Consider the following 14,316-nt stretch of genomic DNA (forward strand, 5'->3'; position numbering starts at 1 on the left):
ATTGTACTTTACATGATCTAAAGTATATTAAATGTGTCAATACTTGTTTTGTGGCCTAGCAAATGGTCTTTTTTGATAAATAGTCTGTGTGTGCTTGAATGTCTATTTTGCTGTTATAGGGTGGTGTGTACTATAAATGTCAATTAGGTCATATTGGTTGATGGCATCATTCAAGTCTTCCGTATTCTTACCAAATTTCTTTTTATTTGTTCTACAAATTATTTAGAGAAGGCTATGAAAATTTATAAATATAATGTAGATTTGTCTACTTTTCCTAAGTTCTATCAGTTGTGCTTCATATATTTGAAGCTCTGTCATCTGAGTGCATAGATGTTCAGGGTTGCTACCTCCTCTTGAAATATAAATCTCTTCTTCATTTAAAAATCCTTGTTTAACCTTGATAATATTCTTAGCATTCAAGTGTACTTTTATGTTGTTACAGCCACACCAGCTTTCACTGACTAGTAGTAGCATCACATGTCCTTTTCCTATCTGTTAACTTCTAACCTCTTCATTTCATTATATTTAAATACATTTCTTGAAAGTAGCCTATAGTAGAGTCTTACTTTGCTATGCAATCTGACAATTCTTGCTTTTCATTTGTGGCATTTAGAGCTATATTTGTTTCCTATTGCTGCTATAGCAAATTACCACAAACAGTTGCTTAAAGCAACATGTATTTATTCTCTTTCAAATTTTGGAGCTCATAAGTCTAAAATCACAGTATTGGCAGGACTCCAATCCTTCAGGAGGTTCTAGAAGAAAATCTACTTCCTTGCCTTTTCCAGCTTCTAGAAGCAGGCCTCATTCCTTGGCTTTTGGCCTTATATCACTCCAACTTCTGCTTCTACCATCACATCACCTTTTTGATCTCTTACTCTTTTGCCTCCTCCTTATAAAGACTTTGTGATTACATTTGTCCTTCCTGGATAATGAGGATAATCTCCACATCTCACAGCATCAATTTAATCACATTTGCAAATTTCCTTTTTCCATGTGAGTAACGTAATTCACAATTTCTGGGAATTAGGACATGGCCATCATGGGGGGCTCATTATTCAGCCTACCACAAGTCCATTTACACTTAATGTGATAATTAATATGGTTAGATTTAAGTCTATAATCTCGGTGCTTTCTCTTTGTTCCATCTGATCTTTGTCTCCCTTTTCCACTTCTTCTGTCTTATTTTGGATTGAGTGATTTTTATAATTCCATTTTAATCTTGTTTGTTGCCTTTTGGGTTCTGTCAATTTTTGCTTCATATATTTTGAAATTCTCTTTTAAGTTCATACGCACTCAAATGATTACATCTTTCTCCTGTACTGAACTCTTTTGCATTATCAAACATAGTCATTTTGAGTAATATTATATGTCTTAACATCTATCTTATCTGATGATATTTATACATTTTTCACTTCAGCTTTCTAATGTTTACTCACATGGTATCTTTTCCATTCTCTTTCCTTCAGCCAACATACTTATTTGTATTTAAAATGCACCTCTTGCAGGCAAGCCTATAGATAGGTTTTGCTCTTGTATTCAGTTTGCCAATCTCCGCCTTTTGTTTGGAAAAGTTTACTCCTCTTTCACTTTGAAATTACTGATATAGGCTTGCTATTATGCTCTTTTTTTTTTAAACTTTTTATTTCAAGACATTTGGAGATTCACATTAAGTGAGAGATAATACACACAGCTCTTGTACAGTCTTTAGACAGTGTCCCCCGCCATGGTAACATCTTGAACATTTGTATAATATCACAGTCACATAATTCACATTGATAGAATGGCGATAGAGTGCATTTACATCACCACAGAGATCCCTTGTATAGCCACACATACTATACTTCTCCCACATTCCCACCCCACCCTAACCCCTCGCAACCATAAATCATTATCCATATCTATAATTTTATCATTTGAAGACAGTTATATAAATGAAATCATACAGTATGTAACCTTTGGGGATTGTCTTTTCTTCATTCAAACAATTCTCTGGAGATTCATCCAGGATCTTGAGTGTATCAATAGTCTGATCCTATTGCTGAGCAGGATCCCATGGTATGAATAGATCACTATTATTTAACCATTCACCTTGCGAAAAACATCTGGGTCGTATGAGGTTTAGGCTATTACAAATAAAGTTGCTATAGACATTTTTCTACAGAATTTTGTGTGAAAACAACTTTTCACCTTGCTTAGAAAAATACCCAGTACAATTGCTGGGTCTTAAGTTAGTTATATGTTTAGGTTTTTTCCCCTTTTAGTTTTAGTTGACAAGTAATACTTGTACATACTTATGGAGTATAGAGTGATATTTCAGTGCATAATTACAATGTGTAATGATCAAATCAAGGTAATTAGGATATCCATCACCTCAAACATTTACCATCTGTTTGTGCTGGGAACATTCAAAATCCTCTGTTCTGGCTTTCTTGACATATACGATAAATTACTGTTAACTAATATTCACTCTACAGTACCAGAGAACACTAGAACTTATTCCTTCTATTTATCTGTAGTTTTGTATCTCTTAACCAACCTCTCCTTATCTTCTTCTCCTCCCCGCCCTTCCCATCTAGGCCTCTAATTACCACAATTCTACTCTACTTCTATGAGCTACTTCTTTGAGCTTCCATATGAGTGACAACATGCACTATTCATCTTTCTGTGGCTGACTGATTTCACTTAATGTATCCAGGCTCATCCATGTCTAGGCTTGCCATTATGCTCTTTTTTTTCCCCTACTGTTTTATTTTTTGAGTGGTTTTGCTAGGGATGACAACAAGCATCTTTAACATATCATGATTTACTTACCATTTACATTGGGTTATTTCTAGTAAATCATACATTTCCATGGTTTACTCAATTTTTGTGCTATTGTCATGTATGTTTAATTTCTGTCATAAACTAAAAAATATAATGGTATCACCTTTGCCTTAAATAACGTCTTTTAAAGATTTTCAGAGAAGAAAAACGCATAGTGATTAATATCCACATATTTACCATTTCCAGCTGCATTTCAGTATTTCTTGTATATCTGAGTTACCATCTGGCATCATTTCTCATCAGCTGATAGAACTTCTTGTCCATCTTGAAGTATAAATCTGTTACCAACAAATTATCTTAGATTTTGTTGATCTGAAAATGTATTTTTGGCCTCCATTTTAAAAAGATAATTTCATTAAATATATAATTGTTGATTTTTCTTCTTCAGCACTTTGAATTATCATTCCAGTGTCTGTTAATTTCCACTATTTATGTTGAGAAGTCAAATGTTATCATTTTTTTCTCTTATATTCAAGATTTTCTCTTAATCTTTGATTTTACCATTTTGACTATAATGCGCCTTGCTTTGGTTTTCTTTGGGCGTATCCAGTTGGATTTGTTGAGCTTAGCAGATCTCTAAGTTAGTAATTTTTATCAAACTCGAGAAATTTTTGGCCAACATTTCTTCAATATTTTTCTGTCGTGTTCTTTTTTTTTTCATTACATCTAATACTAAAATTATGCATGTGTTGAACTACTTAATGTTACATAGGTCTATGACGTTGGTTATTTTTCAATCTTTTTGGTTCCTGTTCTTTTGATTAACTATTCTCTCTTGATCTATCTTCAAATTCACTGAATTTTCTGTTCAGATGTTCTGCTTTTCATCTCAAAATTGTTGTTGAGTACATTTAAATAGTGTTCATTTCATTTATTATACTTTTCATCTCTAGGATTTCCATGGGGGCTGGAGTGTTTCTACTTCTCTGCTAAGATTCCATATCTCTTCACTCATGGATACCATATTTTCTTTTAATCCATTGAATATATTTTTCTTAAGACTTTAAATGTATTTGTAATAGTGGCTTTGCAGTCTTTGGCTGCTAAATCCAACATCTGGACCTACTTGAATCGATTTCTATTAACTTATTTTTTTCAGAGTATTAGTCATACTCTCTCATTTTAGTTTGCATCTCTGAAACTTTTTTGACATTGTAAACGATATTTTGAGTGACTGTACAATCTGTTTCGTTCTTCTGATTGCTAATGTGCTGTTCTAGGAGACAATTAATATGCCTGAATTTCCTGTCATGTGCAGCAGCTAGTATCTCTGCTTAGGAGCCTAAACAAAGGCCTCAAAAGATCAATTACACATCTTAGAAGTTTTATGATTTTTAGAGATTCAAAATTCAGAAATTAAAAAATTTTAATTAGGAATGTTTTTCTTATGTCATGTTGGGTTTTGTCACTTTTCTTTTAAGTCTTACAAATCCATTATAATTCAGCTATATAGTACAGAATGGCAATATCTCACTTTGTTGTAAACGGAAATCCATATTTCAGATATCTAATAAAAATTTTCATTAATATTTCAAAAATTATGAAAAAAGCTAAGTGGAAGATGTCAAATTAAATTGAAAAATCAGGATATTAAAATATACTATAATGTTTGGAATTAAATTCTACTTCAGTGATAGTATAGTTTTATTTCTCCAGATGAAATAATTTAAGATACCAGGATAACATTTTAATAAATTTAAAATAAAAATTCTTAAAGAATCAGAACTACTGTAATAAACTGAAACATTTGTTGCTTAAAAATATACCATATTGGATAGCATAGGGTTAATACTCACTTAGTTCTCACAACACACCATGCCTCTTCTAAAACATAATAATTCACATGTAACTCCGACAATTTATCTCTTACTTCTTTGGCAGATTTTCGACTATATGTAGAATAAACTATTTTTGTCCAGGGCCCTTTAAATTTAAACAATAGTTTAAAAGATTTTAAAATGAATGATAATAGAATAGACTAAAAAAATCGTACTAGCAAATTGAAATCTCAGTACTCACTGGATGGAACACTGATATACATGACTCGAAACAGCATCAATTATTTTGGGGATGGCAGTTTCCACATTCATACTTATATTTTGAATGTAATAAAACTTATAGAAATTTAATTTTGCATATACCGCTCATTATTGTATAAAATAGTCTAAAGTTGTACTGGGTAGCAGACAGCAGCTTAGGATATAAAATTTTCTTCTCATAATTCACAAAGTTTTCAGAGAATATATTCTGACAGAGACTGAATGTAGTGAAAACATATCTTTAAATGCTTAATTTCATCTGAAGAAGCTCTGGCAAACACATGAATTGAAATTGAGTGTATCAAGTAGAACATTTAGACAATGGGCATCCAGGGTGTCAGAACAGGTAGGAAAAGCACCTCTGTAACAGAATCTTGAGAAATGGGAATCGTCACCTAAATATGGTACAATAGGTGATTTGACCATAGTGGGAGTTCTTACAAAATCCTGACAGACTATCACTTATGCATTGGATGTTGCTTAGAATTTCAAGCATATGGGATGCTCAGTCACCACAGTGGTTTCCATGCCAGTTCACTGCAGTAGAACAGAGAGAGCATCAGGTACATTTCTAAGGTGTCTGACTCCAAGCCCTGGCTCCTAGACAGCAGACCTAAAACTTTTAAATAATTTAAATATTTGCCTCTAACAATAGGCCAAAAATCCACTTTTAAAAATGATTACCCTGACAACTACTAGAATTACCAAAATAATTTTTTAAACTAGCCATTTAAGGAAAGCAAAACTTTTAGACATCAATGGAAATTAGAGTTCTCATAATCGGCTAGCAAAAATACTCTAAATTTTCACGAAAGCACGTAATATATAATAGCAACTTTCAAGTACTTTTTCTACCTGTCACAAAAGGCTAGTGATTGGCCACCAGGAAGATCCAGAAATCATTTCTTAAATCAGAGTGGGGCTTGTGGTGTAGAGCAGGGGTTGGCAAACCATGGCTGTGAGTAAAATCCATCCTACCTCCTCTTCCAACTACCTAGTAGTTTTACTGGAATACACACACATTATAAATATGTGACACATTTGTCACTTTGGGAAGAACTGGCTTTTGCATTTTTTGGTTTTCAGAGGTCAGCTTGCTCCAGAGGCAACGGGTACATACTGTCATTTCTGGATGGTCATTGTCATTTTTTTTGAACTTCCATCATGAAAATGAGGATGAGTGTGTGTGTGTGTGTGTGTGTGTGTGTGTGTGTATGTGTGTAAATATTTTCCCAATTCCTAAGAATTGGGAGTCACCAAATGATTCTTGATGAAATACTCATCAGCTGCCAACCTCAAGTCTGCATCTTCATAATGTGGATGATTCACAATGGGATGAAGTGTAGACAACTTGACACTTGCCATTGTAGGCATGGCACCTGCGAAGACGGCATCTGAAAAAAAAAAAAAAAAAGGCTATATTCTTCAATGAAATGTTTTAAAGAAAATCAGAAGTTAAACTTACCTCTAATATGTGAACCCAGATTAAGAAGGATGATGCCTATTTACATGACCATGGATCTCATTCCTTTTATTGACTCAATAGTTACTCATTGTCTACTATAATAATAGCTGACTTTTGTTCAAACACTATCTTGGTGCTAGAAATTGTGCTTCATATTTTAACAAGAATTAAATAACTTAATTTGCACAATTCTAAGAGGTAGATCCTCTGTTCTTACTTTGTAGAATCTACAAACTGAGCATGTGAGGGGTCTGGGTTGCGCACTCATTAGAATCTAATGCCTGATGATCTGAGGTGGAACAATTTCATCCAGAAACCACCCCCCATCCCCCAGTTCTGTGGAAAAAATGGTCTTCCATGAAACCAGTCCCTGGTGCCAAAAAGGCTGGGGACTGCTGTTGTAGATGATGAAGAGACAGCCAATTTAAGTGACTTGCCCAAGACTGCACAGCCAGGAAGTTCCAGAGCCTGCCCTCTTAGCTGCTTCACTAAAGCTTCCTGCCATGCTAGAGCACTATGCTAACAACAGGACTATAGACACACATGAAACTAAAAGAATATAAAATGTCATATCTGTTCCAATAATGTGAAATGCCAGGAACTGAGAGACTGCTATGTAGGGCAAGTCTCATGGGACATTTTTTCAAATGACTTTTGTGGCTTGTGAACTGTGGTCCTGTGGATGTGCCCAAAAAAAAAGAAAAGCATTGTTTTCTTCCCTCAGATCATCTTTAATTTTCTCAGAGTTACCATTTGACTTGACACCATTTATACATGCCATGAAATCATTTCATTACTTGCTGGTAGTACTTTTTGGAGTAATGACATGTATAAATTTGGTCATAACTAGAGATACATCAAAATCTACTATCTGGCTTCCATTTCATCTCTCAAAACACCAGAAGACCAAATGCTTACTTCTTGGTACTTTTGTATAAAAAACAATTATATAATTGTGAAAGTTATTATCATTTTTAATCAGTACAATAAAATCAGTAATAAAGACAAGACATATTTTTCAGATCTACTGTAAAAAACTGTATGTTGGAGAGGAGGTGGAGCATGATAACCAAACAGAAGCTTCCACTGTTCATCCTCCCCTCAGGAACACCAAATTTGATAAGGATCTACACAAAAAGCACCTTCATAAGAACCAAAAATCAGCTTAGGTACCAGTGTGGCCACAGTGGGGAGGAACACCAAGAAGGTTCTTGTGGTCCCCGATTCCAGGCCTTAGCTCTTGGATGGCATTTCTCCACCTGCCATGGGCTGGAAGAGAGCCCATTGCCCCGAAGGGTGAGTCCCAGGCCTGGCAGCACTCACCACAAGCTGACTGAAGGGTCCTTGGGCCTTAAGTGGATGTTGGCGGTAGCCAGGCAGTAACTCCTATGGGCCTGTGGTAGTGGTGGAAATGGAGAGAGACCCCTCTGCCTGTGGAAAGGGGAAGGAACAGTGGGAAGGACTTTGGTGGTTTCAGCACCAGCTCAGCTGTGGTAGAATACAGCATCAGGTAGATTTCTAAGGTGTCTGACTCCAGGCCCTGGCTCCTGGACAGCAGCAGCATCTCTGGACCTGACTATGACCTGGTTGATCTTGCCACCCTGAAGGGAAGGTCACCAAAGCAAAGTCTGGTTTGCTTTGCCACCTGCTGACTGTAGAGCCCTACACCTTGAGCAAACATAGGTGGTGGCCAGGCAGTAGTTACAATGAGCCTTGGGCAAGACCCACTGCTGTGCTAGCTGCAAGTCTGACCCAATACATTCCCAGTAGTGGTGGCCACAGAGGTGCTTATATCACCCCACTCCTAGCTCCAGGCAGCTTAGCACAAAGAGAGAAGGAGAGAGAGAGAGACTCCATATGGGAGAGAGTAAGGGAAGAGAACAAGAGCTTCTGCCTGCTAATCCTGAGAATTCTGGATTTTATCCAAGACCACCAAGGTAGTACCTCTAAAAGTCTGCAATAGCTTCAGCATTACTGGGCATGGGGTGCCTCCTAGTGCAGATACAGCTGCAGTGACCAGAAACTTAGATCACAACACTGAAGTCCCTTTGAATACCCAGAAAGCCTTTCCAAGAAGGATGGGTACAAACAAGCCTGGACTGCAAAAACTACAATAAATACCTAACTCTTCAATGCCCAGACACTGACAAACATCCACAAGCATCAAGACCATCTAGGAAAACATGACCTCACCAAACAAACTAAATGAGGCACTAGGAGGCCAATCCTGGAGAGACAGAGATATGTGACCTTTCAGACAATTCAAAATAGCTGTGCTGAGGAAACTCAAAGAAATTCAAGATAACACAGAGAAGGAATTAGTAATCTTACCAGATAAAGTTAACAAATTGAAATAATTAAAAAGAACCAGAAATTCTGGAGCTGAAAAATGCAACTGACATACTGAAGAATGCATCAGTCTCTTAATAGCAGAACTGATCAAGCAGAAGAAAGAATTAGTGAGCTTGAAGACAGGCTGCTTGAAAATACACAGTCAGAGGAAATAAAAGAATAGAAAAGAATGAAGCATAATTTCAAGATCTAGAAGTAGCCTTTAAAGGGAAAAATCTAAGAGTTATTGGCCTTAAAGAGGAGGTAGAGAGAGAGATAGCAATAGGAAGTTTATTCAAAAGTATAACAGAGAACTTCTCAAAGCTAGAGAAAATATCAGTATTCACGCACAAGAAGGTTATAGACCACCAAGCAGATTTAACCCAAAGACTAACTCATTTAATATCAAATTCCCAAAGGTCAAGGATAAAGAAAGGATCCTAAAAGCTGCAAGCGAAAAGAAACAAATAACGTACAATGGAGCTCTAATACATCTGGCAGCAGACTTTTCAGTGGAAACCTTACAGGCCAGGAGAGCATGCCAAGACATATTTAAAGTGAAGGAAAAAACCTTTTACCCAAGAGTAGTGTAGCCAGAGAAAATGTCCTTCAAACCTAAAGGAGAAGACTTTCCCAGTCAAACAAAAGCTGTGAAATTTCATTAACACCAGACCTATCCTACAAGAAATGCTAAAGGAAGTTCTTCAATCTGAAAGAAAAGGACATTAATGAGGAAGAAATAATTGGCAGACACAAAAGTCACTGGCAATAGTAAGTACACAGAGAAACACAGAATATTATAGCAATGTAATTATGGTATATAAACTACTTATATGATAAGCAGAAAGACAAAAAGATGAACCAATAAAAAATAACTACAACAACTTTTCAAGAGAGAGACAGTACAATAAGATATAAATAGAAACAACAAAAAGATAAAAAGTGGGGAGATGAAGTTAAAGTTTAGAATTTTTATTAGCTTTCCTTTGGCTTGTTTGTTTATGCAATCAGTGTTGTCATCAGTTTAAAATAATGGGTTAATAAGATATTATTTGCAAGTGTCATGGTAACCTCAAGTTTAAAAACATATAGTGAATATACACAAAATAAAAAGCAATAAATTAAAACACACCACCAGAGAAAAATCACCTTCAATGAAAGAAAAAGAGGAAGGAAAAGAAGACCACAAAACAATGAGAAAACAAATAATGAAATGGCAGGGGTAAGTCCTTATCAGTAATAACACTGAGTGTAAATGGACTGAACTCTCCAATCAAAAGACAAAGAGTGGGTGAATAAGCAAAGAAAACCCTAAGAATCTGTAACCTGCAAGAAACACACTTTAACTTATAATGGCACATACAGACTGAAAACAGAGTGATGGAAAATTATATTCCATGCCGATGGAAACCGTAAAAGAGCAGGAATAGCCATACTTATATCAGATACAATAGATTACAAGATAAAAGCTATAAAAAGAGATAAAGGTCATTATATAATGATAAAGGGGTTAATTCAGCAAGAGTACATAACAATTGTAATATATATACACCCAGTACTGGAGCATGCAGATATATAAAGCAAATATTATCAGAGCAAAAGAGAGCGACAGATCCCAATACGATAATAGCCTGGACTTCAACACCCCACCTTCAGCAGTGGACAGATCATCTAGACAGAAAATCAACAAAGAAACAGTGAACTTAATCTGCACTATAGAGCAAAAGGACCTAATAGATACTTACAGAACATTTCATCCAATATCTACAGAATACACATCCTTCTCCTCAGCACATGGATCATTCCTCAAGGATAGACCACAAAACAAGGATAGGCCACAAAACAAGTCTTAAAACATTTTTTAAAAAATTGAAACAATAATGTGTCTTCTCCGACCACAATGGAAAAAAAAAAAAAAACTAGAAATCAGTAGCAAAAGGAATTTTGGAAACTCTACAAACATAGAAATTAAAGAATATGCTCCTGAATGACCAGTGACTAAAGAAATTAAGAAGGAAATTGAAAATGTTCTTGAAACAAATGACAATGAAAACACACATATACCAAAACCTATGAGATACAGCGAAAGCAGTATTAAGAGGGAAGTCTTATAGCTATAAGTGCCTACATCAAAAAAGAAGTAAAACCTCAAATTAACAACCCAATGATGCATCTTAAAAAACTAGAAAAGGGCAAACAAAACCCATAGTTGGTAGGAGAAATGAAATAATAAAGATCAGAGCAGAAATAAATGGAATTTCAATGAAGAAAACTATATAAAAGATCAACTGGTTTTCTGAAAAGATAAAATTAATAAACCTTTAGCCAGATGAAGAAAAAAAGAGAGAAGGCCCAAATAAATAAAATCAGAGATTAGAAAAAAGAGATATTACAACCAATAGCTCAGGAATTAAAGGATCATTAGAGACTACCATGAGCAACTGTATGCCGATAAATTAAAGGATCGCAGAAATTAAGGGATCTCTAATAGACTACCATGAGCAACTGTATGCCAATAAATTGGAAAACCTAGAAATCAATAAATCTCTAGATACTAAAACCTACCAAGATTGAACTGTATAGAAATCCAAAACCTGAACAGACCAATCACAAGTAATGAGATCAAATCTCTAATGAAAGGTCTCTCAGCAAAGAAAAGCCCAGGACCTGAGGGCTTCACTGCTGAATTTTATCAAACATTTAAAGAAGAACTATTATCAATCCTACTCTAACGATTCTAGGAAATAGAGGAGGAGGGAATACTTCCAAATCCGCTGTATGAGACCAAGTATCACTTTAATACCGAAACCATACAAAGACCCATCAAAAAAAGAAAACTATGGGCCAATATCTCTGATTAATGTTAATGCAAAAATCCTCAACAAAATACTAGCAAACTGAATTCAGTAACACATTAAAAAGATTATTCATCATGACCAAATAGAATTTATCTCAGGGACACAAAGATGGTTCAACACAGCAAATCAATGTGATACGTAATATCAACAAAATGAAGGGGAAAAATCATATGATCATCTCATCTCCATAGATGCAGAAAAATCATTTGATAAAATTCAACATCCCTTCATGATAAAAATCTTCAAAAAAAAAAACTGGGTATAGAAGGAATATTAATCAACATAATAGAAGCCATATACAGCAGACCCACAGCTAGTATCATACTGAGAGAGGAAACATCAAAAGCCTTTCTTCTAAGATCTGGGACGTGACAAGGATGCTCACTTTTTACCAGCATTATTCAACATAGTACTGTAAATCCTCACTAGAGCAATCAGACAAGAGAAAGAAATAATAAAGCATCCAAATTTAAAAGGAAGAGGTCAAATTATCATTGTTTGCAGATAATATGATCTTATATTTAGCAAAACCTAAAGTCTCCACCAAAAAAAAAAAATTATTAGAACTAATAAATTCAGTAATGTTGTAGGATACAAAATCGTACAAAAATCATTAACATTACTATATGCCAACAGAGAACAATCTGAAAAAGAAAATTTAAGAAGTAATTCCATTTACAGTAGACAGACATAAAATTAAATACCTAGAAATTAACCAAAGAAATGAAATATCTCTAAAATGAAAGCTATAGAAAACTGGAGAAAGAAATTGAAGAAGACACAAAAAAAATGGAAAGCTATTCCATATTCAAGCATTGGAAGAATCAATATTGTTAAAATGTCTATGCTATTCAAAGCAATATACAGATTCAACGCAATCCCCATCAAACTACTAATGATATTCCTCACAGAAATAGAAAAAACAATCCTTATTTATATGAAAAGACCTAGAATAGCCAAAGCTACCCTGAGCAAGGACAACAAAACTGAAGGAATCACAATACCTGACTTCAAATTATACTACAGAAGTATAGTAACCAAAACATCACGGTACTGCCATAAAAACAGACACACAGACCAGTGGAACAGAATGGAGAACCCAGAAAGAAATCCATACATCTACAGTAAACTCATTTTTTACAGCAGTCCCAAAAACATCCATTGGGGAAAAGGCAATCTCTTCAATAAATGGTGCTGGGAAAACTGGATATCCATATGTGGAAGAATGAATATACACTCCTATCTCTTGCCATATGCAAAAATCAAATCCAAATGGATTAAAGACTTAAATCTAAGACCTCAAACTCTGAAATTACTGCAAGAAAACGTTGGGGAAACTCTCCAGGACTTTTGTATTGGGCAAAGATTTCTTGAGTAAATACCTGGAAAGCACAGGCAACCAAAGCAAAAATGAACAAATGGGATCACATCAAGTACAAAAGCTTCTGCACAGCAAAGGAAACAATCAGCAAAGTGAAGAGACAACAGAAAGAACGGGTGAAAATATTTGCAAACTACCAATCTGACAAGGAATTAATAACCAGAGTATACAAGGAGCTCAAACAACTCTGTAGGAAAAAACATCTAAAAATCTACTTTAAAAATGGGCAAAAGATCTGAATAGACATTTCTCAAAAGAAAACATAAAAGTGGCAAACAGGTACATGAAAAGGTGCTCAACATCAATGATCATCAGAGAAATGCAAATCAAAAGTACAGTGAAATGGCATCTCACTCCAATTAAAATGGCTATTACTCAAAAGACAGGCAATAACAAATGGCTGTTATCCAAAAGACAGGAAAAGATGTGGAGAAAAGGGAACTCTCGTATACTTTTGGTGAAAATGTAAATTAGTACAACCACTATTTAGAAGAGTTTGGAGGTTCCTCAAAAAACTAAAAATAGAGTTACCAAATGATCCAGCAATCCTACTCTTAGATATATACCCCAAAGAAAGGAAATAAATGTTTAGAAGAGGTATCTGCACTCCCGTGTTTATTGTGGCACTTCTCACAATAGCCTAGATTTGGAATCAACCTAAGTGTCCATCAACAGGTGAATGGATAAGGAAAATGTGGTACACTGACACAACGCAGTGCTATTCAGCCATAAAAAAGAATGAGATCCTGTCATAAAAAAAGAATGAGATCCTATCCATTACATGGATGGAACTGGAGGTCATTACATTAACTGAAATAAGCCAGGTACAGAAAGACAAACTTTGCATGTTCTTACTTATTTCTGGTAGCCAAAAATTAAGAGTTGAACTCATGGAGATCAAGAATAGAATGATGGTTACCAGAGGCTGGGAAGGATAGTGAGGGGGTGGAGGGGAAGTGAGGATGGTTAATGTGCACAAACAAAATAGAATGGATAAGATGTAGTGTTTGGTAACACAGAAGGGTGACTATAGTCAACAGAATTTTACTGTTCATTTAAAAATAACTGAGAGAGTATAACTGGCTTGTTTGTAACACAAAGGATCAATGCTTCAGGTGATGGATACTCCATTTACCCTGATGTGATTATTACACTATTGTATGCCTGTATCAAAATATCCCATCTACCCCATAAATATACACACCTGCTACGTACCCACATAAATTAAAAACTTTGAGAACCCTGAGTGTTTACTTTCCAATATACTAAGCATTCTAAATACAACTTTGAATGAAAATTTCTTTATATGCCTCAAATTTGAAAATATGTCAGCCAATCAAAGAATGTGTATTTATTATTGGAGACTCAATAATTAATGATGACAAGCTGTTAAGCTAGAGAAGTGGTTCTCAAGCA

The 14,316-nt window shown here is 35.1% G+C and overlaps 1 protein-coding gene across 1 annotated transcript in view; it reads right to left on the bottom strand.

The window, feature by feature from the left end:
* Window positions 1-14,316, bottom strand: part of DPY19L2 (dpy-19 like 2) — a 122,248-nt gene that overhangs the window by 4,924 nt on the left and 103,008 nt on the right. The window contains exons 23-24 of the mRNA XM_030922428.1: window positions 6,158-6,259; window positions 4,623-4,746 (exon numbers count right to left, since the gene is read on the bottom strand). Coding sequence (XP_030778288.1) covers window positions 4,623-4,746; window positions 6,158-6,259 — 226 coding nt within the window. The remainder of the gene's footprint in view (window positions 1-4,622; window positions 4,747-6,157; window positions 6,260-14,316) is intronic.

This window comes from Rhinopithecus roxellana, chromosome 18 (genome assembly GCF_007565055.1).
Source record: "Rhinopithecus roxellana isolate Shanxi Qingling chromosome 18, ASM756505v1, whole genome shotgun sequence".
In the NCBI taxonomy this organism is placed as follows: Eukaryota; Metazoa; Chordata; class Mammalia; order Primates; family Cercopithecidae; genus Rhinopithecus; species Rhinopithecus roxellana.